The 27710-nt window shown below is 41.9% G+C and overlaps 1 protein-coding gene across 1 annotated transcript; it reads right to left on the reverse strand.

Annotated features, from left to right (window-relative positions):
- Positions 1-421: 421 nt before the first annotated feature.
- Positions 422-26498, reverse strand: WNT9B (Wnt family member 9B). Its single transcript, XM_060781165.2, has 4 exons — positions 26349-26498; positions 4668-4924; positions 2993-3258; positions 422-1151 (listed from the first exon to the last, which is right to left on the reverse strand). Exons 1-4 carry the CDS (start codon positions 26444-26446, stop codon positions 675-677), a joined length of 1098 nt encoding a protein of 365 aa, XP_060637148.2. The 5' UTR covers positions 26447-26498; the 3' UTR covers positions 422-674.
- Between the last annotated feature and the right edge of the window lie 1212 nt (positions 26499-27710).

A 27710-nucleotide genomic window follows, 5' to 3' on the forward strand; every position in this document is an offset into this window, starting at 1 on the left:
CCAGGGAACTAATCACCAGTAGGCCCCATTGGTGTGCTGGAATTCAGCAGTTGGTGGAGGACACTATATAATAATTTTAGGCCTGTGTCCAAGACTGCAGTGCCAGCAACTACAGCAACACAGTCCAAGAAAACCCTCCATTGCAATGAGGGAAAGGTTTTGCAGACCAGAATCTTCTAACTGAAATAGATGTCCCTGCCATCCCACTGTAAGAGGAATTTGCCATTCAAATCTTTGCCTGGACCTATTCTTTAAAAAAAAGTGGTGGTGAAGCAGTGGCTTGTCATAAATAAGACATCCCAAGTTCAGACCCTATCCTCTACATTTCAGAAGGATTCATGGCCAAAAAGAACATCTGTCTGAGACTTTAGACAATTGTCCCAATTACAGTTCCAGGTTAAACAATCCAGTGGCTTAACAATGTATAAGGCAACCTTGGAGCAAAGGTCCTTCACTCTCTAGAAGCTTTCATCTTTCAGAAGTACAGCCAGACCTGGAGTCCCTCTCTCCACCCAGCTAATTCAAGGAAGAGTAGTCTTCACTGCTGCAGAATTGGTGCCAGTGACAATTTCCCTGCAGCTCCTTTTTCATTCCTGGCATGGCAGGGAAACCAAAGTACTAAAAGAGTCCAAGCAAAGTGTAGTTCTCTTCCTCCAGATGCCAGTGTCGATTTCTTACTGCTTGCAGGTGTAAACCACCTCTTCCTGCATGCACTGTTGACATTCAACATAGCAGCACCACTGCACCTGGCAATGGCAGGAGAAGGTCACCATGCGTGTCTGGATGTTGTAGCCCCGGCCACAGCACATACTGTCACAGTTGGCCTCGCGAGAACACGTCCTTCCTGCAGTGCCCACTGAATACCTGCTGGGCCGGCAGAAACTGGGAGAGTCTTCCATGTAAACCAGGTCAGTGGGGCGGGGATGGGATGGGCCTTTGGACAAATGGCCATGGTGCTGGGGGCTCACCAGTTCTGAATGGCCCATGGCATCATTGGTGGCACTGAAGACCTTGACAGCACCATCATAGCGTAACTTGAGGAGTTTCCCAGTCTCATGGAAAGGGGACAACTGTTTCCAGCAAGTTCTCACAGCACACGAGCCAGAGACTCCATGGCACTTGCAAGTGGTCTTGAGGCCATTTTTCACAGCCTGTAGAAGGAGGAGAAGGGTGGATAGCCACTCATCAGAAACCATAGCCACAAATGATGAATTGAAAAAAGGCAAAATAATAGTTTTATTAACAATTCAAAAGTTTGAAAGACAAAACCATAAAGCAGTGGTCTCAATCTTTGGTCCTCCAGTTGTTTTCGATTTCAATTCCCAGAAATCGCAGCCATCTTACAAGCTGTTAGGAACTGTGGGAACTGAAGTTCAAAACATCTGAAGAACCAAAGGCTGGAACCACTGTCTTAAAGACTGCTGACAAGTTTTGAAAAGCAAACCAGCCTGGTAGACATGGCCTCTGCAAAATGGTTTAGAGAAAATGTCAAAACACTCATTTATAAAGGATAATCTTGTGCCTTGGAGACCAACACATGCACTGAGTAAGGTCCATCAAAGAGAAGAGCTGCTAGCCTCTTAAGATAACTATTCTCCATGCCATCATCTGCCATTTTTAATAAACATCTGAATGGATATATTATTTGCAGTTAACTGGTAGTATATTTATGAATGGCTTTAAAAAGGACTAAATTCACATTAACATTTATATAAAAATGTAAATCATGTAAACATTTATATCCTGCCTTTTTCCCAGAATAAGGAGGAATTCCATTCTGGGAGAAAGGCAATATAAGAGCTTGTTTCCCCTTATTTTTTATTCTAGTGACTATTCCATTTTTTCTCATCACTCAACTAAAATTAGCTCTCAGTGTAGCTAACAATCAACAAAAACAATTTAAACACTAATCCCTATGAATATAATCCTAACAATAAAAGAGTTTGTAGTCTTTCTAAAAGTGACATGAGTGAGAATTAATTGAAGCAGCAAGGGAATTGCATTTCTTAGTTTGGATGCAACACAGAAGCATCTCAAATGGTCAGGCAACTGCCTATCTGATCTTACTGCCCTGAGGTTTAGTAATATGAGTGACACAACTTGGAAAAACCTCTGGCTCTGACTACAGTCCTCATAGTAAGACATAGACAGGGTTTCCAAAACATGGGGTTGGTAGTCACAGCTGACTAGGGACCTCATCAAATATAAACCCCACCCCAGTACTCTAACCTAGCATCACGGAGGCCAAAAATGACATTGGGGCAGAGGGACAGGAGATGAGGAGAAATCATCTTCTGAGTGCATGATTCATGTGGAAACAGAGGAAAGTGAGGGAAAATACATGGGATCTGTCAAAATTGCCCATGTTCAATCAGTGACGTAAAGTAATGGCCATTCCTATGGGCAATCTCTTACCAAGCATTAAGACTTCTTTCCCAAAATCCTGCTTCATGAGGCTGGCATGGTAAAAAAAATTAATTAATGTAATCATTAGAAGTACCAAAATTTCAAGATATTACTACTTTGTTTTTCTTGTCATTTCTCCTTCATAGTAATCTTGCCTTTCGAAATTGGGCTACTGCTAGCTTTTTAATTTTGCTTTGGACTTCTGCAATTGAGAGTTATGAAATGGGGAGGAAATGAGAAAAACCCAGAGAAAGTGGGCCTGCCTTAAGAAAAATGCATCCCATCTCCTCAAGAGTAAGCAGATTGGGAGGGAGAGCAGAGGAGCCCATGGATTGAAATGGTGTTTGCCTTAAGACTGATGTCTCCTGCCTCCTCTAAGCGGATGGTTGAGCTGGGAGGAGACAATCTTATGTGGTGGAGGTAAGGAAATTTTCCATTTTGTTTAAAGAAGGAACACCATGCAAAAAAGATGATTCTATATGCAAAGAAGATGATTTCCCCCATTTTCCCCAGCTCCGTCTGATGAAGTCCTAGGTACATTTGCATTTACCGCATCTCCTTCTAGGCTAGTCATGGAAGGCCTCACCTTGATGCCCACATTCGTATTGTGGATGTCCACCTTGGCCCGCAGGTCTTTCCCAACCTTTTTCTGGCCCAGAAAATTCTTCAGGAACCTCGTACTGTACTTGAGGTTATCTCCGCACACTCCCCACTGCCAGGCCTTGCGGTTTTCCAAGTCTGGTGAGTCGTCACAGGTGCATCGCTCCATCCGTCCTGCGCTGCATGCTCGAGCAAGGGAATGAGTCAGGGCTGCGGAAGACACAGCATACAGAAATGCTGTTTCCTTGAAACCTAGAAGCGAGGGAGCAAGCAGTCAGGAGTGAAAATAGAGATTAAGTACTGAGAAGAATTTCTGCCGTTGTCACCAACACATTTTTCCCAAGGCAATTTACAACTATTAAAACAGCTTAAAATCACTGAACAAAAGTTTAAAATGTAACTAACTATTAATAGAATTAAAATCCAATTAAAACCAAAGCAATAAAAAGACCAAGTGGGCTTTTGGCATCAGCTGTGGTTTAGTTCTAGGAACACCTTCTCCATAAATACGAAATCTGTGGATGTAAATTCCATTGTATACAATAGCATAGTAAAGTGGTATCCCTTATGAAAGTGGACAAAATCAAGGTTTGCTTTTTGGAACTTACAAAAGATATACTCTCAAAGTGTAATTGTATACAGAGAGTTGAATGAATGTATAGCAATGCAACACAAAAAAGGCCCTTTCCCCCCTGAGCATTCAACCCTCACAGGCCTGTCAGAACACAAAGGTCTTCACCTGATTATGAAGTGAAAGCAAGGAAGATGCCAGTCTGATCACTATAAGAATGGAGATGCCAAAGGAAGCAACACCAAGAAGTCCCTCCCCTACGTTCACACCAGATCTATTGGTGACATTGGTGCAGAATAGACAGGGCCCTCCCCAGAGGATTTTGATTAATGACTCTGAAGTGGAATTGAATGTCATGAACATAATCTATTGCTTTTAATCTATTTGTACTGCTAGCAATGGGGAGAAATGCTTGTGTATATAATTCTATAGTTTCTCCTCATAATATTAGCAATACCCAAAAAGAGAGAAAGAAATTTGCTACCTATTCTTGACATTTGACTCTGTCTTCCACTATTATTTTATTTATTTATTTATTTATTTATTTATTATTTACAGCTTTTATATTCCGCCCTTCTCACCCCGCAGGGGACTCAGGGTGGATTACAGTATACACATATATGGCAAACATTCAATGCCAATTTTGACACACAACATATACAGACATACACAGAGGCTATTTAACCTTTTCTGGCCATCAGGGGAGCTGTCGCTTTCATCGTCCATCTGCAACACTGATAAAGTACTTCCGCATTCCCCGCATGCTTTTGCTGGAGTGTTTTTTGCTGGAGTCTTTTTTATGGCCTCATAAATTAGTTAATTTAGCCTCCCCACACTTTAAGGTGGTACCTAATTTTCCTACTTGACAGATGCAATTGTCTTTCGGGTTGCAAAGGTCGACAACAGGCTACACAACTGGTTGGAAACCCACTCTAATCCGGGCTACCTCTGTCTAATGATAAGGACGGTAGTCATCATATCAAATGAAGTCCTAGCAAGGTGTGTAGGGAGAGGACAACTCAAAAAAGAAGAAACCTAGAATTCCCTCTTTCCTTGGGCCTTTTATAGGTTGACAGAGTGGCACTCCTACCTCGCTTTAGGAGATCTGCCCTCCCATCCAGGCTGCAGTTCCAGCGCTCATTGCGAAACTGATACTGGCACTCAAGGACTCCGAGTCGGATGGCATCTCGCAAGGTCTCCGCCAGCCCTGGTTCTCGCCTGCAGAGCCTTTTCTGCTTCCGGGAAAGCCGGAGCAGGTCACATTGCTTCAAGTGAGCCTTCCAATGAGCAGCGTTTGTTGAAGTCCCCAGCAGAGGAAACTGAGTTAAGGCTTCTTTCCCAGTCAAGCTAAAGGCAAAAGAAGAAGAAATACATTATAGTCTTGAAAAAGACATTAAATTAATGGACTAAGGAAGAGTAGTCTGTGTTCTCTTCTACAACTGGGTGTAATTCCAGGCCTCCGTGAAACTCCATTTGGTACAGAACATTGACACGAATTACTGCTATAAAGCAAGCTTTATTGGTGCTGCAAATCATCTACAACTGAATGGTCTTCCAGTCATTTTACTAATAGGGTCCTTTGCACATAATGGTAGATCCCTATAACAACTAATTTTGCATACACAGTCCCTGGCTGGTAATCCAGTTCCCCATCAATTGCTAAATAGGGAAACTCAGGGCTGGAGTGCACCTGATCTCTGCCGGTCAAAGTCAATGGAAGATAAACTCCCAATAAATACCTAGTGTAGAAGCAAAGGAAATACAACATACACAAGCATGATCCATCTCTCCACCCAGCTCCAGCAATGGGAACTGTGTAACATAAATTAACCCTTTTGAAACCAACTGGAAAACCTTGGGCAAGTCATTTGCTCAGCCTTAAAGGAAGACAATGGCAAACCTAAACAAATCTTTCCAAGAAAACCCCATGACAATTCTGTCTTAGGAGCACCATAAGTTAGAAACAACTTGAAAGTACCCAACAACATACCAATAGACTACTGTTAACATTTGGCAATGATGCTGTTCAATGATTCTAAAACCCATCTGTCTGATGGTAGGGTTCAGTTCATTACATTCTGATTTACACACAGAGAGATGCCAAGGAGTTACACAGTTAAAGAATGGTAGATGATATATGAATATATATATATGAATATATATATGATATATGAATGAAGGAGCCCCCGGTGGTGCAGTGGGTTAAACCCCTGTGCCGCCAGGACTGAAGACCGACAGGTCGCAGGTTCGAATCCAGGGAGAGGCGGATGAGCTCCCTCTATCAGCTCCAGCTCCTCATGCGGGGACATGAGAGAAGCCTCCCACAAGGATGATAAAACATCAAATCATCCAGGCATCCCCTGAGCAACGTCCTTGCAGACAGCCAATTCTCTCACACCAGAAGCGACTTGCAGTTTCTCAGGTCGCTCCTGACATGTCAAACAAAAAATGAAGTTGGCCTCATCTGAGATGAGGCCAGCTGGAGAAACACACAAACTACGAACTGTCATTAAGGGATGTGGCCAATAGTACCTATGATACAGCCTGCTTCACACATGCAAGGAGAAAACCAGTTTGACAAGATAGTTTTCTTCCCTACTACTGTATTACTAATTATCCTGAATTGATCAAACAAGTCTTGAATCCAAACATTTTTGCTAAGTTTAATCTTACATCTAACACATTCTCTTACAGACCCCAGAGGGAAAAACAACAACCAAGCATCAGCAGTTCTACAAAAGTCTACAGGGAATGTGCCTACAGATCAAAGATAATCCCTACAACTATACAAAACATGGTTACAGTTATGCACGGTGTCCAAAATACCACTCTGTGGAATGTGGAATCAGAGAAAGACAGAGAGGGAGACAGATAGACAAGGCACATGTGAAAAGTGAACTCAGTTGATAGGGCTCATTTTAATAATTACACAGAAAAATGTGGACCACAACTATTTATTCATTTATTTACAGTATTTATATACCATCTTTCTCATGCCTGGGGGGATTCAAAGCGGTTTACACATAAATAATGGAAAAATTCAATGTCTTACATTGGGCACTGATACGATGCCAAACAATTACAATAGTAAAACCACAATTAAACATAAATCATAATAAAAACAATACATCAACAAGCATTAAAACAATAAAACAGTCTCGTCAGTCAAATCGCCATTCCAGTCAATGTCCCTCTAAAATGCTACATACATCTACTGTCCAAAGGCCTGGTACCAGAACCATGATTTTAATTTTTTCCTAAAAGTCAGGAGGGAGGGAACGGATCTTACCTCATTTGGGAGTGTGTTCCATAGACAGGGGGCCACAGCCGAGAAGACCCTGCCTCTCATCCCCGCCAGACGCATTTGTGCTGTTGATGGAAGCGAGACCAGGGTCTCCCCGGATGATCTTAGATTACGAGGTGGGACATAGGGGTGGATGCGTTTGGACAAGTAAGCTGGGCCAGAATCGTATAGAGCTTTATAGGTCAAAACGAGCACTTTGAATTGGGCTCGGAGATGGACTGGCAGCCAGTGGAGCTAGCATAGCAGGGGGGTGGTATGCTCCCTGTATGTCGCCCTGGTTGGTAATCTGGCTGCCGCCCATTGGACTAGCTGAAGTTTCCAAACCATCTTCAAAGACAGCCCCACGTAGAGCACATTGCAATCTATTCAGGATGTAACCAGAGCATGGACCACCGTGGCCAGATCAGACTTCCCAAGGTACGGGAGCAGCTAGTCACATCTCTCAACCAATTTGCTAAATAAAAGATCATGGGAAAGTATGTGTAAAATCCAAGAAATGAAAGCAGAAGTAGTTGTCAAAATCGTTAACAAGCTCAATGCCTTGATTGGATCAACAATTTCCAAAGGATGAGACAACTCAAGATTTGCACACTCAGCTCAACATTTTGGCAGATACTTGTTTCTACAATTGCCCAATGATCTATATTCAACATCTATGATATCTGATTATTTACAAAGACTTAGCTTCATAACCACTGCCAAAAGGGATTAGAGAAATGGCAAATGAGCTATTTTGGGTTACTTCCATACAAGCCATTTTCTCTAGAATCATCACCAATTGTTTACTCATTATTTATTATTCAGTTATCACTGTCAGACAGCGGACAATTAAATGTTGTCTGCATGGCTTGAAGTAACCTATGATTGGTAGCAGTCTTGCTTGCAACATGTTACCTCTCATGCTAATAGCACGATTACTTCCCTAAGAACCTGTAACAATTGACAAGTCATTGCTTTAGAGATTAACTAATACTTTCAAGATGTTATCAGGGGACTGGGTGGAAGTGTGCTTCTTAGTACAAGGCCCTTGCATCTACCTAAGTTATGTGAAATGAGAGGAGGAGAGAAAGAGAGTCTCTCTTTTTACCTTTAAACAAGAATTTTGTGCTATTCAGATCAGTTTAGGATACTGCTCCACTTCACATCCATTCCACTTAATTCAAAATGATATTACAGAGGGAAGTAATGAAAGAAGAAGTCTGGCAGCCATGTTTATTCAGTTGGCAAATCCACTCCAAACTTAGTCTAGCATGTGTTACCGCCTCTAAGTTGCTCTGCAGGATGATTTTGAAATAAGTTTAATGGAGGCAAGGAGAAGCAGGATCCAGCATTGAGAGGAACAGGGTTTTTTATGTTTTCTGTTTGTTACAAAAGCAGAGTAATGTTTGAGCTAGCTAGAACAATTGAAGCAAGAAGGTGCAAGTTCCCTTTACTAAAGGACAACCCTCTTTGTATCATCCCCAAATAATGACTAATGTAATGACCAACACAACAAGCAATGCAATGTATTTTCAATAACTTTTTAAACAGCATTACAATAAATTATCAGACACACAACATAAACACTTAAAGCCCTAGTTTTCTGTGTTGAAAACTTCCATTCTTTCCCTCTTAATTTCCGACTCTTGTACAGAACAGAAAGAAAAGTACAAACGTATTATCAGCTTGTTGACTGGGAAAACTCTACTGGTGAATCATTCAAAGCTACATTTTGTCATACACCGACTCATCCTGCTCTCTTGTACAGAGATCTGCTACGGAAAAATGATGATACTGTATAAAATGAAGGCAACCACAAGACCGCAAGGTTTTGAAGACATCATCTACCCTCACACAGGATATTACTACTAGTAAAAACCCCATTAAAGAAAGGAAATTGTTATTGCTCGTGCAATAAAAGTGACTACCTTCTGCTTCTTACTCCTTCTTCAATCCAAAGGACTCAGAGAAAAATGCACAAGGATGGGACCACTGTGGACCCCTCATATTACAGCTGTAACAGATTGATTACTCTTTAACTAGCATGTCTACACCTTATTGGGATCCTGGGATTCGTAGTTTGGGAAGACACTATTTAGTTAATTGCTGTATTTCTATACCGCCCCTCTCAGCCCACAAGCAACTTGAGGCGATTCACAAGGTGGTTCACACTAGAATTCTCTAGCTGAGAACTCTAAATAACCTTCCCAAATTGCCAATCCCAGTATTCTATATTTTATTTCCATGGAAGTTAGTGTAATTGTGTGTTGTGAACAGGCTCCTGATCATTCTCAGCAATAAGAAACTGTTACCATGTTTAAAGCTTTAGGGCAGGGGTCCTCAAACTTTTTAAACAGTGGGCCAGGTCACAGTCTCTCAAACTGTTGGAGGGCCGGATTATAACTTGAAAAAAGCATGAATGAATTCCTATGCACACTGCACTTATCTTATTTGTAGTGCAGAAGACACTTAAAAGCAATACAATAATTAAAATGAAGAACAATTGTAACAAATATATAAACTTATTAGTATTTCAATGGTAAGTGTGTGTCTGCTTTTGGCTGATGATATAGGATTGTTGTTGTTGTTGTGTGCTTTCAAGTCATTTCAGACTCAGGTTGACCCTGAGTGAGGGCTGGATAAATGACCTTGGAGGGCCAAATCTGGCCCCCGGGCCTTAGTTTGAGGACCCCTGCTTTAGGATATCCCACAAATCAAGAAGTGGTGAACCTCAGTCACTCCAGATGTTTCACTCTATAGTTCCTTGTCATTGGCCATGATGGATGGGGATGAGGGAAGGTGGAAGCCTAAAAGTTTCCAATTCATACTACAAACAATATTGAATATCTATGTCTAAATAAAAATCAACCTGAGGGTAAATAATAACAGCAACAGCAAGAGCACTATTGAACAGTTGTCACACTTATGGCCCTCCAGATGTTTCAGACTTCAACTCCCAGAAGCCCTAGCAAGCTTGTCCAGTGGCCAGGAATTCTGGGAGCTGAAGACATGGAGGACCACAAGTTTGACACTACTGCCATAGAGCCTCAAATACATAGCACCGGGATTGTGGCGCAGCTGGCTGAGTGTCAGCTGCATTAAGATCACTCTGACCAAAAGGTCATGAGTTCGAAGCCAGCCCGGGTTGGAGTGGGCTACTAACCAATTGTGTAGCCTGTTGTCGACCTTTGCAACCCGAAAGACAGTTGCATCTGTCAAGTAGGAAAATTAGGTACCACCTTGTGTGGGGAGGCTAAATTAACTAATTTATGAGGCCATAAAAAAGACTCCAGCAAAGCACTCCAGCAAAAGCATGCGGGGAATGAGGAAGTACTTCATCAGTGTCGCAGATGGACGATGAAAGTGACAGCTCCCCTGGTGGCCAGAAAAAGTTAAATAGCCTCTGTGTATGTCTGTATATGTTGTATGTCAAAATTGGCACTGAATGTTTGCCATATATGTGTTCATTGTAATCCGCCCTGAGTCCCCTGCAGGTTGAGAAGGGCGGAACATAAATCCTGTAAATAAATAAATAAATAAATAAATATTTAGTGGGCTGCAAAATTGATCTTTTCACCACAAGCCATTCTGGGGATTTAATATACACAAACAAACCAAGACATTTGGAAGAGGAAAATGAGGGATCCCATATTTTACAAATCGGTTTGGGGGAGGGAGGAATTTTACTAGGAGGTTATTGTTTGGTTTTTAAAGACTATAAATGAAAAAAAGACAAAACTAATTCCTCAACTCTCTTTTTACATATATTTTTTCTTATGTGTATTTGCTGTCCTGTACTATAATATCTCTTACATCTCTTTTAGATGTTACCTATTGGTTTCTCTATGTTCCACCTGTTCCAAAGGCTGGATGCTTGCTGGACGTGACAACACCGCTTGCCTCCAGGGAACGTTCTGCATGAGAACCTATGATCTATCAAGCGTTTTCAGTAAGCGGCCAAGGGACCGCCAGTTGTGCTTATCGCAAAAGTGGAATGCTCCTGCCTTCATACCATGCCAGAAGTCTTCTTCCGGCCATTGGGTGATGCTGGTTAATCAGTAAACAAGTAAATTTCCAAATCACCATGCCAAGCAACATGGCGGCGGTTTCATCGAATTATAACTCCATTGTAGTGCAGCACCATTTTTCCCGATTGCAATCATGCCTTCTAATAGAAGTTCTGAAGCTCAAGAATGTATGTTTAGAGTGGAAAATGAGACAACCTCAACATAAAAAATAGCAATTCCTTCCTGTACACTCATGGGACTTTCTAGGGATGCAGAAGTGAATGAATAAGCATATTATGAGGGAAAAAAGTCTTTACAAACAACAAGGATTTCTCTGAAATTTCAGAATGACAGAGAAATCAGATCATCACTTGGACATTCATATCGCCCTTTGCGGCAGCTGATTGTTCCCATGTCATTACAGCAGAGAATAGGCGGGATAGAAATTATGTAAATAAATAAATATTCCAATATATTAGATTTGTTGCTGTCCAAGGTGCTGAACATGTTTAGAACTAGGATCAGCACCTCAGAGAGAGCCTTCAATCTCTGGGTTAAAAGCTTGAATGGATTCACTTCTCTACTGACATGGGAACCCTCTGCCTCCACTGATCACCGCTTTTCTTCTTGACCTGTTTGTAATCAGCCACAGTCTTCAAAGAATGAGGACTTCTTGTCTTATTCAAATTAGAAAAAGCGACTTAATAGCTTCAATTTGAAATCATTCGGGTTTATTCTGAACTAGCCATCCCCTGCCACGTGTTGCTGTGGCCCAGTCTGGTGATCTGGAAAATAAAGTTATGAGAAAGTGTAGGTTTCTACTATATGTAATTTCTTTATGCTTGTGGGTAAACAGCACTTCTTGTTGTTTCTTTGTCAGTGTTGATGTGGAGATTGTCTGGTTTGCCTACTCTGGAACATAATATCTATGACATTATATCTGTGATATACTTGTGTGTGTGTGTGAATCATATCTATCTATATCTATGGCTGGATGGCTCTTTGTCAGGAGGGCTTTGATTATATTTTCTTGCCCTGGTGAAGGGAGGTGGACTGGATGGCCTTAAGGCAGCATTTCTCAACCTGGGGGTTGGAACCACTGGAGGGGGTCATGAGGGGGTGTGTCAGAAGGGTCATGAAAGACCACCAGAAAAGGTTTGGCCCAATTCTATCATTGATGGGGTTCAGAATGCTCTTTGAACCCCAGCAACTACAACTTCCAAATGTCAAGATCTATTTCCCCCAAACTCCACCTCTGTTCACATTTGGACATATGGAGTATTCGTGCCAAGTTTGGTCCAGATCCATCATTGTTTGAGTTCACAGTGCTCTCTGGATGTAGGTGAACTACAACTACCAAACTCAAGATCAATGACCACCAAACCCTTCCAGAATTTTCTGTTGGTTGTGGAAGTCCTATGTGCCAAGTTTGGTTCAAACTCTATCATTGGTAGGGTTCAGAATGCTCTTTGATTGTAGGTGAACTGTAAAGCCCAGCAACTACAAATCCCAAGTGACAAAATCCATTTTTTTAGTGATGGTCACTCCTTGGGGTAGTAAGTGTATTGTGTCCCAATTTAGCGGCGATTTGTCTAGCGGTTTTTGAGTTATGTTCATCCCACAAACAAACATGACATTTTTATTTATATAGATTTGGTAACTTCAGTTTCTGGGTTCAAACAAAACTAGCCAAATTGCTCAGTTGACAGGACTACCAGAGGCTTTAAATATCAATTGTCTGGATTATGTTTCCCAGACTTAAGTCTCCATGTATTCATTGAAATCCCAGCAATCGTGGCCAATGTTCTGGAATTCTGAGTTATGGTCCACAATATCTAGGGACCAAAGGTTGAGAAAAGCAAACTAATATTTCAAGTTTTTTCTTTATTGATACCCCATCTTTCCCCAAGGTAAAAAATTAAACTAGATACAATATGAAGAAAAATAAACAAAATATTGCCACTAAAATGATTTCGCTATCAATTCCATTAAAAACAATGTATTAAAAGCATTTAATGTCCAATTGTTAGGAGTGCAGCACTCTACTAAAGCACTCTTCTTTACAATCAAACAGTTTTCAAAAGCCAGTCAAAACACTATATTATTTAGGATATTTTCTTCAAGTAAATACCATCTTAATCCTATTACAACTGTGTCATCCCAATGCCTATCTGACTGGAGTAGGACTTCTATCTGTGTTTCTCATGATTCATATACCCAACATAACTTGAACGTATTTTCTTATATCACTGTACTTTTCTCAACATGTTTCTCTAGATTCCTTCATCTTTAACAGCCTCTGGAACACAAATGGAGAGATGATACATCTCTGAGTGATTTGCAGCAGATCAATGCTTTCTGACCCTGTGTGCCTTCAAGTCACCTGTTGACTTAAGGTGACCTCCTAAATAAGGAACACGCCTTGCTGGTGGTCACCCATCCAATTACTAACCAGAGCTGACCCTGATTAACTTCTGAGATGGATTCTAGTGCCTTTAGGATATTTAGGCACCAACTCATTGTATGTCCACTAACCATGTTAGCTAATAATGGTGGGAAATGTTATCCAAAATACTGGGAGGCATTAGATTTAGGGCAGTGGTTCCCAATCTTTTTTTGACCAGGGACCACTCTTTAACATTAGTACCAAAAGGGTTCCGAATCAGTTTTTGGTCAACTTCAGATTTGGTTTGATTATTTGGGATGCTGATTCAGAAAATTGTATTGGATAGACCACATCAGCTCTAGTACCTGATGCAGAACATATGCCATCCAGAACATAGGGCATTCTTTTAGGGGATGCCCTATGAAATAGACTCAGTTCAGGCTGCCATGACTACCAGGATTTCTCATCAGCCTAACTAGAACATAGTTAAAGTTTCTCTGTGATTATGAATGGCAATGGAAGTCAATTGGTCTTCTTAGGCCCCTTCTACATTGCCACAGACAGTAATCAAAATTATCAAAGCAGATAATCCACATTGTTTGCTTTGAATTGGATTATCTGAGTCTACACTGCCATATAATCCTGTTCAAAGCAGACAATATGGATTTTACATGGCAGAAGGAGCCTCACTGAGGAACTCCTTATAAGGGTTGTTCTGAAAACTACAGTACCTCAAAGGACAGCAACTTGGGGAAATGATACACTATTTCCCACTAAAAGCTGTGTTAAATGTCTCAAGAACAAATAAGAACTTAGCTGTTACAAAGCTACGGCTCACTCAAGTTGCTTAAACAATGATATCTACTCAAGGCAATAATCAATATTTGTTTTATGTTAAGGAAAACACAGCAAGTTGCCTCTTGATTTGTGGATGCCATAATGCGTATGTGCACTTTTTTGAAAGCAGAAAAATCCCTCATTTGATGTCTCATCCTTCCCAGATGCTTGCCACAGATGCAGGCAAAATGTCAGGAGAGAATGCTTCTAGAACATAGCCATATAGCCCGAAAAACCTACAACAACCCAATTCTATCTTAAAAGGAGAATTCTGCAGATACTAAAATGACAAATAAATGTGCATGAAAGCAAAGCATATAATGCGTATGTGCACTTTTTTGAAAGCAGAAAAATCTCTCATTTGATGTCTCATCCTTCCCAGATGCTTGCCACAGATGCAAGCGAAATGTCAGGAGAGAATGCTTCGAGAACATAGCCATACAGCCTGAAAAACCTACAACAAACCAATTCTATCTTGAAAGGAGACTCCTCCAGATACCAAAAGGACAAATAAATGTATATGAAAGCAAAGCAAACCTGGACCCGCACAAGGAGCCAAGATGACTATACAGAAGCTACTGTACTATACTTTGAACACATCATGAGACAACATGGATTCACTGGAAAATATTATAATGCTCAGTAAGACTAAAAGGCAGTAATACAGGTGTCTACAAGACCTGAGAAGCTAGAGGTCAAGCCAATTTTCTTCTGGTCACTTGGCACCCTTCTGCTAGAAGCAATGTATACCTGTGCCATGTCAGGTATTTGAGATACAATCAAAGGTTGTATGTTTTTCTTTCTATACTATCTCTTAGATCAGTCTTCTCCAACCTAGTAGCCTCCATATGTATTTAACTGAAACTCCTTTAATCCCCAGACAACAATGTGTTTGGAGGCTAGGGAAATTTGTCATAATTTTACAGACAAACCTAGTTGATGCTCGTCTAGAAACAAACATATTTTTAAGCCAAGCCAAAGCACATCTCCTTCAAATATGGGCAAAATAAATCCCCGTGAAAGATATTCTTGGTGCCTGTCCCTTAACTGAACTGTTGGAGCCCCCGGTGGCACAGTGGGTTAAAGCCCTGTGCCGGCAGGACTGAAGACCGACAGGTCACAGGTTCAAATCCGGGGAGAAGTGGATGAGCTCCCTCTGTCAGCTCCAGCTCCTCATGCGGGGACATGAGAGAAGCCTCCCACAAGGATGATAAAAACTAGGGCTGGTCAATTCGTTTCGTTAATTCGTAATTCGTTAAAAAATTCGTTAATTTTTGAATTACGAAACGATTACAAAACTTTTTTTTAACCTGGAAGTGTTTTTAAATATCAAAACGGCAGGCGCCAATAATTTTTGTATTTCCGTCCATTTCGGAAATACGTAAGATGGCCGCCTGCCGATGCTTGCTGGGAGCTCTCCTCTCTCAGCGCCGGCTGAGCAAGCGAGCGAGAGGGCGAGCGAGAGGGGCGAGCGAGTGGCGAGCGAGAGGGGCAAGCGAGCGGCGAGCGAGAGGGGCGAGCGAGGCATTCTCTCCTGACGTTTTGCCTGCATCTATGGCAAGCATCCTCAGAGGTAGTGAGGTCTGTTGGAAGTAGGAAAAAGGGTTTATATTTATGTGGAATAATGACCAGGGTGGGACAAAGGACTCTTGTCTGCTGGAGCGAGGTGTGAATGTTTCAACTGACCACCTTGATTAGCATTTGATGGCTTGGCAGTGCCTGGAGCAATCTTTTGTTGAGAGGTGATTAGATGTCCCTGATTGGGTTGTTGTAGGTTTTTTCAGGCTATATGGCCATGGCCTAGAGGCATTTTCTCCTGACTTTTCGCCTGCATCTATGGCGAGCGAGAGGGGCGAGCGAGCGGCGAGCGAGCGGCGAGCGAGAGGGCCCACCAGAGTGAGTGCCTGCCTTCCCTCCTTAATAATAATTTTAATTTCTCCTCCCTATTCTACTAAATTAATAATTAAATTTAAAAAATATTTAAAAAATATTGAAAAAAAAGGGTGCCATCTTTACAAAATGTTTTGTAAATATTTACGAAATTTCGTAAATACCGAACTTTTTTTTTGGAAAATTTTGTAATTATTTTAAATATCGAAACAAAAAAAAACCCCAATTACAAAACGATTTTAGAAACAAATTTTTGCGTTGTTACCCAGGCCTAATAAAAACATCAAAATCATCCAGGCGTCCCCTGGGCAACATCCTTGCAGACGGCCAATTCTCTCACACCAGAAGCGACTTGCGGTTTCTCAAGTCACTCCTGCCACGACCAAAAAAAACTGAACTGTTTCCACTTTAGAGATATCACAAACCCAAATGTTTAGCACGTGTAAGGTATTTTATAGGAATTAAATGATTAATGCTTTCGAGAGTTTGTACAGGTGTGCCACCATCACATTCTGGAACAGCTGAAGCCTTAGGCGAGCAGCCAGGATTTACAAGGAGTTTTTGCCTTACACATTTAGCCACTACCCTACATCAGGATTTTGCATCAGCCTTTATAAGCCATTCTCATTGGACATTGCAATATTATTTTGAACTACCAATTTGATTCAAACATGTCAACAATGGAAAGACGCACACTCATTTCAGTACCACAGAGAGGGAAAAGAAATTTCATTTATATACAGGAAGTCCCCAAGTACTGAACAAATTAGGTTCTGTAGATTTGTTCTTAAATTGAATTTGTATGTAAGTCAGAACAGGTACATTTTTAAGTGCAACTCCAGCCATATATACTGTATAACTGTAACTACAATGTAATGTTCGTTTGTGGGATTAACAGAACTCCAAAACCACTGGACGAATTGACACCAAATTTGGACACAAGACACCTATCAACCCAATGTATGTCCTTCACTCAAAAATATTGATTTTGTCTTTTGGGAGTTGTAGTTGCTGGGATTTATAGTTCACCTACAATCAAAGAACATTCTGAACCCCACCAATGATGGAGTTGAACCAAATTTGGCACACAGTTCTGCCATGACCAACAGAAAATACTGGAAAGGTTTGGTGGGCAGTGAGTGTCCTTTGGTTTTGGAGTTGTAGTTCACCTACATCCAGAGATCACTGTGGACTCAAACAATGATGGGTCTGGACCAAACTTGGAATGAATACTCAATATGCCCAAATGTGAACACTGGTGGAGTTTGGGGAAAATAGAATCTTGACATTTGGGAGTTGTAGTTGCTGGGATTTATAGCTCACCTACAATTACAGAGCATTCTGAAGCCGACCAACGATAGAATTGGGCCAAACCTCCCACACAGAACCCCCATGTGGGCCACAGCAAAGCGTGGCAGGGGACGGCTAGTGTGTGTGTGTGTGTGTGTGTGTGTGTGTGTGTGTGTATATATATATATATATATGTTTGTGGGATTAACATAACTCAAAAACCACTGGATGAATTGCCGCCAAATTTGGCCACAAGACACCTACTAACCCAAGGAGTGACCATCACTCAATTTTTTTTGATTTTATCATTTGGGAGTTGTAGTTGCTGGGATTTATAGCTAACCTACACTCAAAGAGCATTGAACCAAACGTGGCACACGGGACTCCCATGACCAACAGAAAATACTAGAAGGGTTTGGTGGGCATTGATGTTGAGTTTGAGAGCTGTAGTACACCTACATCCAGAGAGCATTGTGGACTCAAACAATTATGGATCTGGACCAAACTTGGCACAAATATTCCATATGCCCAACTAGGAACACAGATGGAGCTTGGGGAAATAGACCTTTACATTTGGGAGTTGTAGTTAATGAGATTTATAGTTCACTTACTATCAAAGAGCATTCTGAACCCCACAGATGATAGAGTTGGGGAAAACTTCCCACACAGAACCCCTATGACCAACAGAAAATACTTAAGGCCATCCAGTCCAACTCCCTTCACCAGGGCAAAAAAACGTAATCAAGTACTGTTTACCCACAAGCATTAAGAAATTGCATATATTAGAAACCAACGCTTTAACTTTACTTTATCTTTCCAGATCACCAGACTGGGCCACAGCAACAGGTGGCAGGGGACAGCTAGTGTGTGTGTGTATGCTTTGAATAGCATAGGAATGGGTTAACACCCCTGTGTAGTTTGCTTTGCCATCTGTGCCCCTGTTCAGAAGATTTAACCCGAGGCCGAAGCCAGAAAAAAATTCCAGGGAAGGTTGAAAATTTGGGGGGGGGGTTAAAAATTTCGAGGGGGGTTGAAACCTGCCTCCTAGCTCACGCTGAAGCAAAGAGCACAGCAGGGGGCAGAGCAGCCTTCCATAGCCTGCAGCTCCGCCCCTGTCAACCACCTCCACCAAGTCTGGCCTCCTTAATGAGAGCATTCAACACCCCCCCCCCCCCGCAACTTGGTTGCTTCGCTTCATTGGCTATTGCTGCAAGTAATGACAGTGTGAATAAATTGTCAATATTTGCTTGAGATAGTGCTTGCAGTTCTGGAGGGACTCTTATTTTTTTGCATCTCATAGACTTAGCATAGGGATTTGGTTAACCAGTTAAAATTAATGGGTAAACCAGGTTTTTTTTTTAACCTGAAAAATGGGGGGGGGGGGGGGTTTGAACCCTTCCTTAGGGAGATCAGACAGGCTCCTACTTTGTCCTCTTTTCGGTCACAACTAAAAACCTGGATGTTCCAGTGTGCTTTTGATTAGCACCACATCTGGATTCAACCCACAAAAGTGTGTCACTAATTGCAAGTTTGATTCTAAAGGGAGTCTGATCCTCCCTATCCTGGAACGCATGGCTATGAAGCTCACCTGGGAGTGCTCCCGCCCACAGCAACACAAGTACAGCAGACAGTCTAATTCAGTGGTTCCCAACCTGTGGGTCCCCAGGTGTTTTGGCCTACAACTCCCAGAATTCCCAACTAGTTTACCAGCTGTTAGGATTTCCAAGAGTTGACGGTCAAAATATCTGGGGACCCATAGGTTGAGAACCACTGATCTAGTTGATCATTATTCCAGCTAGGAACACCTTTTCTTCCCAATGGAAAGAGATTACCTTAATGTGTCAGAGGAGAAACAACTCACAAAATAACTTCTTAAAAATGCCATCATGGTATAGCAGTTTGAGCTCTGGCTTAGGATTCAAATCTCCCATTTGGGAATGGAAACTCACTGGGTGACCTCAGGTGAGTCACACTCTCAACCTCAAAAATTGGTAATGACAGATCCCTTCTGAATGAGAAAGCTCCATCACAGAGTCACCATAAGCCAATTTCCAGTTCAAATGCAGTTTCCAATTCAGAGGACTGTATCAAAAAGGCCCAGCGTACCTGTCAGAACGTATCTCTTTCTACGCCCCACCTAGGAGTTTAAAATCTTCTGGAGAGGCCCTGCTCTCAGCCCCACCCCTGTCACAAACGCGGTTGGTGGGGACAAGGGACAGGGCCTTCTCGGTGGTGGCCCCCCGCCTGTGGAATTCACTCCCCAGGGAAATTAGGTCATCTTCATCCCTCTATCCTTTAGAAGGAAATTAAAAACATGGATGTGGGACCAGGCCTTCAGGTAATTTATGCAGACTTTGACGATGACAATGAAGACAATTGCTATGGAAACGGATTACCGTCAAGTTTAATCAAGTCTACAGAACTCGGCAAGACAACGGCCACCAGACTGCTGTTCCTTCTTTAGATAATTTTATTGTATTAATGTTTTAACTATTTATAATTATTGTTTTTGATATGTATTTTATTGTGTATACTTGTAGGCATCAAATGTGTGCCGAATGGAAGCCGCCCTGAGCGCCCCCCCCCCCACGCCCAGGGGGTTGAGAAGGGCGGGGTTAAAATACCCGAAATCTATATAAATAAAAATGTAATGTTCATATGTGGTATTCACAGAACTCAAAAACCACTGGGGGAATTGACACCAAATTTGGACACAATACACCTAACAACCCAATGTATGTCCTTCACTCAAAAAAATGATTTTGTCATTTGGGAGTTGTAGTAGTTGCTGGGATTTATAGTTCACCAACAATCAAAGAGCATTCTGAACCCCACGAACGATGGAATTGAACCAAACTTGGTGCACAGTTCTCCCATGACTAACAGAAAATACTGGAAGGGTTTGGTGGGCAATGACCTTTGGTTTTGAAGTTGTAGTTCACCTACATCCAGAGATCACTGTGAACTCAAACAACGATGGATCTAGACCAAACTCTACACAAATACTCAATATGTCCAAATGTGAACCCTGGTGGAGTTTGGGGAACATAGAATCTTGATATTTGGGAGTTGTAGTTGCTGGGATTTATAGTTCACCTCCAATCACAGGGCATTCTGAACCCCACCAACGACAGAATTGGGACAAACCTCCCACACAGAACCCCCATGTGGCCCACAGCAACACGTGGCAGGGGACAGCTAGTAAATAATAAATAAATAAATAAATAAATAAAGGTGAAGGAGTGTCAATAGTAATAGACAAACACAAGTATATTTTATACATGCATTTTAAAATACAGCTTTTTAGATTGGTCCCTGAGCCAACTTATTGCATTCATTGCAAAAATTACAGATAGAAACCAGCAGGAATTAACCTGCATCTTGGAAGCTAAGCAGGGTCAGCCCTAGTTAGTATATACATTGGACACAATCAATGAATAGCAAATAGCTTATATTTTAGAGAAAGGAACTGGCAAAAACCTCTTCTGACTATACTATGTAATAAAATTTGATATTTTTTTTCTGTTCCCGGTTTAAAAGTGTTATTTCTTGTTTAATTGTGCGGTATTTACTTTGAAAGTAGTTGCTATTCTCCAGAAACAATATGTCCAACACTGACAATATGTAACGAAATTTGAAATATTTTCTGTTCCTGGCTTGAAAGTGATATTTCCTGTTTAATTGTATGGGACTTACTTTGAAAATAGATGTTATAATCCCAAAACTTCGTTTTTGTGGCTGTCACAAACTAGGTTGAATTGCTTTTGACTCTATGAAAACTATAGCAAAAGGTGCTGCAGGATGTCCCGCAAAAACAAAGCTTTTGTAATTTAATACACTTTGTCCATGTTTTAATGATAGAACCAATTAGGAAATGACATTTATAACCCAGGAACAAAAATGTGTTATATAGTGCAAATCCTTGCCTAAGAAAACCCTTGAAGGCACATCCACACAAGTGTGTACAGGATGGAATTCGCAAAACCAGAAAACCAAGCAAACCGGTTTCATGAGAGACCCCAGAACTGTTATTAAGGGGGATGTTCAATACTGGCTGCAAGGTGGTTATTAATTGATTGCTCGCAGCTATGTTTTTACAAAACAATGAAAACCCAAAGACATGACATGAAAACATTCATCATCATCCAGGTAACAATCTGAATACCAGGAAAGCAATAGCAAAATAAGGATCATTTAGTACCCTCCTGCATGCAGTCAAACACCCTTAAGACATCAGATCATGTGTAATCTTGGAAGCTAAGCAAGGCCAGTCCTGGCTAGCATTTGGATGGGAGACTGAAACTGATGATCAAGTAGTGAAGGTTGTATTTCAAAAGAAATTGGCAAAATCTTCCCCAAATATTGCTTTTCTATAGAAGTTCTATAACATTCATCAAGACATGAAGGTACAGGCAAACATAGTAATAATAATAATAATAATAATAATCTATATAAATAAAAATGTAATGTTCGTTTGTGGGATTAACAGAACTCAAAAACCACTGGACAAATTGACACCAAATTTGGACACAAGACACCTAACAACCCAATGTATGTCCTTCACTAAAAAAATGGATTTTGTCATTTGGGAGTTCTAGTTGCTGGGATTTATAGTTCACCTACAATCAAAAAGCATTCTGAACCCCACCAATGATGGAATTGAACAAAACTTGGCATACAATTCTCCCATGATCAACTGAAAAAACTGGAAGGGTTTGGTGGGCAGTGTCCTTTGGTTTTGGAGCTGTAGTTCACCTACATCCAGAGATCACTGTGGACTCAAACAATGATGGATCTGGACCAAACTTGGCACGAATATTCCATATGCCCAAATACGAACACAGATGGAGTTTGTGGGAAATAGACCTTGACATTTGGGAGTTGTCGTTACTGGGATTTATAGTTCACCTACAATCAAAGAGCATGCTGAACCCCACCAACGACAGAATTGGGGCAAACTTCCCACACATAACCCCCATACTTAAGGCCATCCAGTCCAACTCCCTTCACCAGGGGAAGAAAATGTAATCAAAGCCCTCCTGACAAAGAGCCATCCAGTCTTAGATATGGATATATATATGATTCACACAGAGAGATATATAGTATCATAGCTTTGAAAGAGACACCTGAAGAAGGACAATTGTATGTTGCATGTTCCAAAGTAAGCAAACCAAACAATCTCCACATCAACACTGACAAAGAAACAGCAAGAAGTACTGTTTACCCACAAGCATAAAGAAATTACATATATTAGAAACCAAAACTTTCTAATTACTTTATTATCCAGATCACTAGACTGGGCCATAGCAACATAGACTAGGGGACAGCTAGTCTATTTAAATAAAAATGTAATGTTCATTTGTGGGATTAACAGAACTCAAAAACAACTGGACGAATTGAAGGATTTGGTGGACAATGTCCTTTGGTTTTGGAGTTGTAGTTCACCTACATCCAGAGATAACTGTGGACTCAAACAGTGATGGATCTGGACCAAACTCTACACAAATATTCAATATGCCCAAATGTGAACACTGGTGGAGTTTGGGGGAAATAGAATCTTGACATTTGGGAGTTGTAGTTGCTGAGATTTGTAGTTCACCTACAATCACAGAGTATTCTGAACCCCACCAATGATAGAATTGGGCCAAACATCCCACACAGAACCCCCCATGTGGTCCACAAGGGACAGCTAGTAATCTATATAAATAAAAATGTAATGTTCGTTTGTGGGATTAATATAACTCAAAAACCACTGGATGAATTGACACCAAATTTGGACAAGTGACCATCACTCATTAAAACACTGGGACACACAGCAGAAGAAACTTAAAAAGCCCCAAAACAAAAAAATATTACAACGCATGTGCCAAACCACACACACACACACAAATATATATACATGCAAACACACATATACACAAATATACACACACACAAAGTACATATACACAGACTGGGCCACAGCAACGTGTGACAGGGAATGGCTAGTAATAATAATAAAAATAACTATATTCTAATGTTCAGAAGGACATTCCATCTGAACATTAGGAAGAACTTCCTGTCTGTGAGAGCTGTTCAGCAGTGGAACTCTCTGCCCCCGAGTGTGGTGGAGGCTCCTTCTTTGGAGGCTTTTAAACAGAGGCTGGATGGCCATCTGTCGGGGGTGCTTTGAATGCTATTTTCCTGCTTCTTGGTAGGGATTGCCCGTGAGGTCTCTTCCAACTTTATGATTCTATGATCCCACCTCCATCTCCCTGAAGGGACTCAGGGTGGCTTACATGGGGACCATGCCCAATATAAATACAAAGTAACACAATTTAAAAACCTGTAACAATAAAAATATATTGAAACAATTATATATATATCATAAAACATGAACCAAACATCAAACAACCAGTAGGTGAGAGAAGTGGGCACTTGCAGTTTTGAGACTAAATAGCACAGTATATTTCTGATTGGTAACTCCTGGGAAGGCTCAAATACACAAATGTCTTGGAAGTTTGATTTTGCCTTATGATTTAAAGGATGATTCGCCCTGCCTTACCAACAGGGAGCTTGCAGGTTTCATTGCAGAAAACAGAACTAAGAGAGTGAATACATTAAACGGCAACAGGATGAGAAACAAAAAAGGAGGGGGGGATTTATAAGGCAATGCAATGTGATTTTTTTCCCCGTGTCAGGAACGATTTCAGAAACTGCAAGTCGCTTCTAGTGTGAGAGAATTAGCCGTCTGCAAGGATGTTGCCCAGGGGACACCTGGAAGTTTTGGTGCTTTACCATCCTTATGGGAGGCTTCTCTCATGTCCCTGCATGAGGAGCTGGAGCTGACAGAGGGAGCTCATCTGCACTCTCCCCGAATTCGAATTTGAGACATGTGGGTCTTCAGTCCTGGCAGAACAGGGGTTTAACCCTCTGCGCCACCAGGGGCTCCTTGTGAATTATGCTCTAGTGTTTTCAAATAAATACCTATTTATTTATTTACTATATTTATGTCCTGCCTTTTTCAACCCCGAGGGGGACTCAAGGCGGCTTGCAGTATAGGCAATAATTCAATGCCTTAAAATCAATATACTATTATATGAACATTTCAATTAAAAATTTAAATGAAATTAAGAGCATTAAAACATATAAAACATTGCAATTACAACTATAAAAACCCATTGCAATTACAATGATAAAAAATAAAATGTAGGACCACCTCTTGAAAAATAGAAGGCTTGAGAGACAGACTTGGGGTAATTCTATGCTGTAGAATTAATGCAGTTTGATACCACTTTAACTGCCATGGCTCAATGCTATGGAATCATGGGAGTTGTAGTTTTACAAGGTCTATAGCCTCCCCTGCAAAAAAGAGTGCTGGCGCCACACCAAATTCCAAATCCCAAGATTCCATAGCATTGGACTTGAATGAAGCACCAGCACTTTGGGACAGAGCAGGCTTGAACACCTTATGAAACAACAACAAGAACAACAACACTTTATTTAAAGGAGGATAAAGGAAGAGCAGGAGACGGGAGAAGAAAAGGAAGAGGAGGAGGAGGGAAAGGGAAGAGGAGAGAAGAAAAAGGAAGGAGGAGAAATAGGAGGTGAGGAGGAAGAATGAAGAAGAAAGGGGAAGGGGAGAGTAAAAGAAGGAAAAGAAAGAGAAAGTGAGGAAGAGGAAGAATAAAGAAGGAAGTGGAAGAGGAGGGAAAAGGAAAGAGGAGAAAGAGGAAGTTAGGAGGAAGAGGGAGAAGGAAGAGGAAGAGGAGAGAAAAAAGGAAGAAGAAAGAGGAGGTGAGAAGGAAGAGGAAGAATAAAGAAAGGGGCTAAGGGAGAGAGAAAAAGGAAAGAGGAGAAAGAGGAAGAATAAAAAGGATGGGGAAAAGGAGATAAATTGGAAGGAGGGGAAAGAGGAAGTCAGGAGGAAGAGGAAGAATAAAGAAGGAAGTGGGAGAGGAGAGAAAATGAAGGAGAAAGAGGAAGTTAGGAGGAAGAGGGAGAAGGAAGAAGAAAGGGGAAGAGGAGAGAGAAAAGGAAGGAGAAGAAAGAGGAGGTAAGGAAGAGGAAGAATAAAGAAAGAAGGCAAAGGGAGAGAGAAAAGGAAAGGAGAAAGGATGAATAAAAAAGGAAGGGGAAAAGGAGAGGGAAAAAGGAAGGAGGGGAAAGAGGAAGTGAGGAGAAAGAGGAAGAATAAAGAAGGGAAAGAGGAGAGAGAAAAGGAAGGAGGAGAAAGAGGAAGAAGAAAGAAGAAAGAGGAGAGAAAAGAGAAGGAGGGGAAAGAGGAAGTGAGGAGGAAGAGGAAGAATAAAGAAGGATGGGAAAGAGGAAAGAAAAAAGGAAGGAGGAGAAAGAGGACATGAGGAAAGAGGAAGAATAAAGAAAGAAGGGGAAAGGGAGAAAAAAGGAAGGAGGAGGAAGAAGAAATATAAAAAGAAAAGGAAAGAAGAGAGATAAAAAAGGAAGGAGGAGAAAGAGGAAGTCAGGAGGAAGAGGAAGAATAAAGAGGGAAGGAGAAAAGGAGCAAAGAAACAAGGAGGAGAAGGAAGAAAAGAGTAGGAGGGAGAAGGAAGGAGAAAAGGAGGAATAAAGAGGGAAGGAGAAGGTAAGAAAAAGGAGGAAGAAAGAGGGAAGGAGAAAAGGAGCAAAGACACAAGGACGAGGAGGAAGAAAAGAGTAGGAAGGAGAAGAAAGAGGAGGAATAAAGAGGGAGGGAGAAGGTAAAAAAAAGTAGGGAGAAAGAAGGAAGGGGATGAGGAAAAAAAGCAGGAAGAAGAATAAAAGAAGAGGAGGAGATGAGAGAAGAAAAAGGAGAAGGAAGAAGAGAAAGGGAGGAGGAAGAAAAAGAAGAAAGGGGCAAGAGGAGAGGAGAGAAGGGAAGGAGGAGAAAGAGGAAGAATAAAGGAAGGGGAAGAGGAGAAAAGAAAAAGGACAAGATCGCTCAAAAATGGGGCAGAAGAGTGAAAAATAGGAAGTGAAAGGGAAAAGGCAGAATAGTAAGGAATGAGAGAATAGAAATAGGCAAATTCCGACTGGGAAAGAGAATAGCCAGGAATCAATCCCAAAGGCAGCCCAGGTAGGGGAGGAAGAGAGGCTGACCCGAAATAGGCGTCCACCTGCAGCACCAACAGGTAACAAGCGGCGGCCAGGTAAAGGCGAGGCGGCAGCTGGGGGGTCTTCCCCGGCGGGAGGCGCATGGTGCCGGCCAGGGCTGTTCCCGCGTTGCGATGCGCCCCCTCCGTGGCTCGGCATGGCTCTGCGCTGTCCCAGGCGGGCGCTGCAGGAGCCCTTTAAAGAGGCACCTGGGCGGATTTAGGCCACGCCCCTTGGCCACGCCCACTAGCGGGCAGCTGAGGACAAGACCGCCGCCCTTCCGCCAGGGGGCGCAGCTCTGCATGTCAACAGTGATGCCCCATCCCCAAAGGGAACCTTTTGAGAATCTTGGGGTGCATCTACACCAGGCATGGGCAAAGTTTGGCCCTCCAAGTGTTTTGGACTTCAACTCCCACCATTCCTAACAGCTTCAGGCTGCTTCTTTTTCCCCCTCAGCCGCTAAGCGGCTGAGGGGGAAAAAGAAGCAGCCTGAAGCTAGGCTGTTGTAGGTTTTTTCGGGCTATAAGGCCATGTTCTAGAGGCATTTCTCCTGACATTTCGCCTGCATCTATGGCAAGCATCCTCAGAGGTAGTGAGGTTCAAACACGAATCAAGGAACATGAAAGGCACTGCAGACTACTTCAACCAGAGAAGTCAGCCATAGCAGAGCACCTGATGAATCAACCTGGTCACAGCATATTATTCAAGAACACAGAAATGCTGGACCACTCTCACAACCACCATGTCAGACTACACAGAGAAGCCATTGGAATCCACAAGCATGTGGACAATTTCAACAGAAAGGAAGAAACCATGATAATGAACAAAATCTGGCTACCAGTATTTAAAAAACTCTAAAATTAGAACAGCACAACTACAGAGAGGAAACAAACAAGGGCATCTAATCACCTCTCAACAAAAGATTGCTCCATGCACTGCCAGGCCATCAAATGCTTTTTTTTTTTGTTGTGTCAGGAGCGACTTGAGAAACTGCAAGTCGCTTCTGGTGTGAGAGAATTGGCCGTCTGCAAGTACGTTGCCCAGGGGACGCCTGGATGATTTGATGTTTTTATCATCCTTGTGGGAGGCTTCTCTCATGTCCCCACATGAGGAGCTGGAGCTGATAGAGGGAGCCCATCCACCTCTCCCCGGATTCGAACCTGCGACCTGTTGGTCTTCAGTCCTGCCAGCACAGAGGTTTAACCCACTGCGCCACAGGGGGCTCCATCAAACACTAATCAAGGTGGTCAGTTGAAGCATTCACACCTAGCTCCAGCAGACAAGAGTCCTTTGTCTCACCCTGGTCATTCCACAGATATATAAACCCTTTTTCCTAGTTCCAACAGACCTCACAACCTCTGAGGATGC

Source organism: Anolis sagrei, chromosome 6 (genome assembly GCF_037176765.1).
Source record: "Anolis sagrei isolate rAnoSag1 chromosome 6, rAnoSag1.mat, whole genome shotgun sequence".
NCBI lineage: Eukaryota > Metazoa > Chordata > Lepidosauria > Squamata > Dactyloidae > Anolis > Anolis sagrei.

Coding starts and splice junctions, on each gene's coding strand:
- WNT9B (XM_060781165.2), bottom strand. CDS start 26,446: ATGCGCCTCCCGCCGGGGAAGACCCCCCAGCTGCCGCCTCGCCTTTAC. Junction 4,925..26,348: donor CAGGTGGACGCCTATTTCGG/GTCAGCCTCTCT, acceptor TTTTGCCTTTAG/CTTGACTGGGAAAGAAGCCT. Junction 3,259..4,667: donor GGCAGATCTCCTAAAGCGAG/GTAGGAGTGCCA, acceptor CCTCGCTTCTAG/GTTTCAAGGAAACAGCATTT.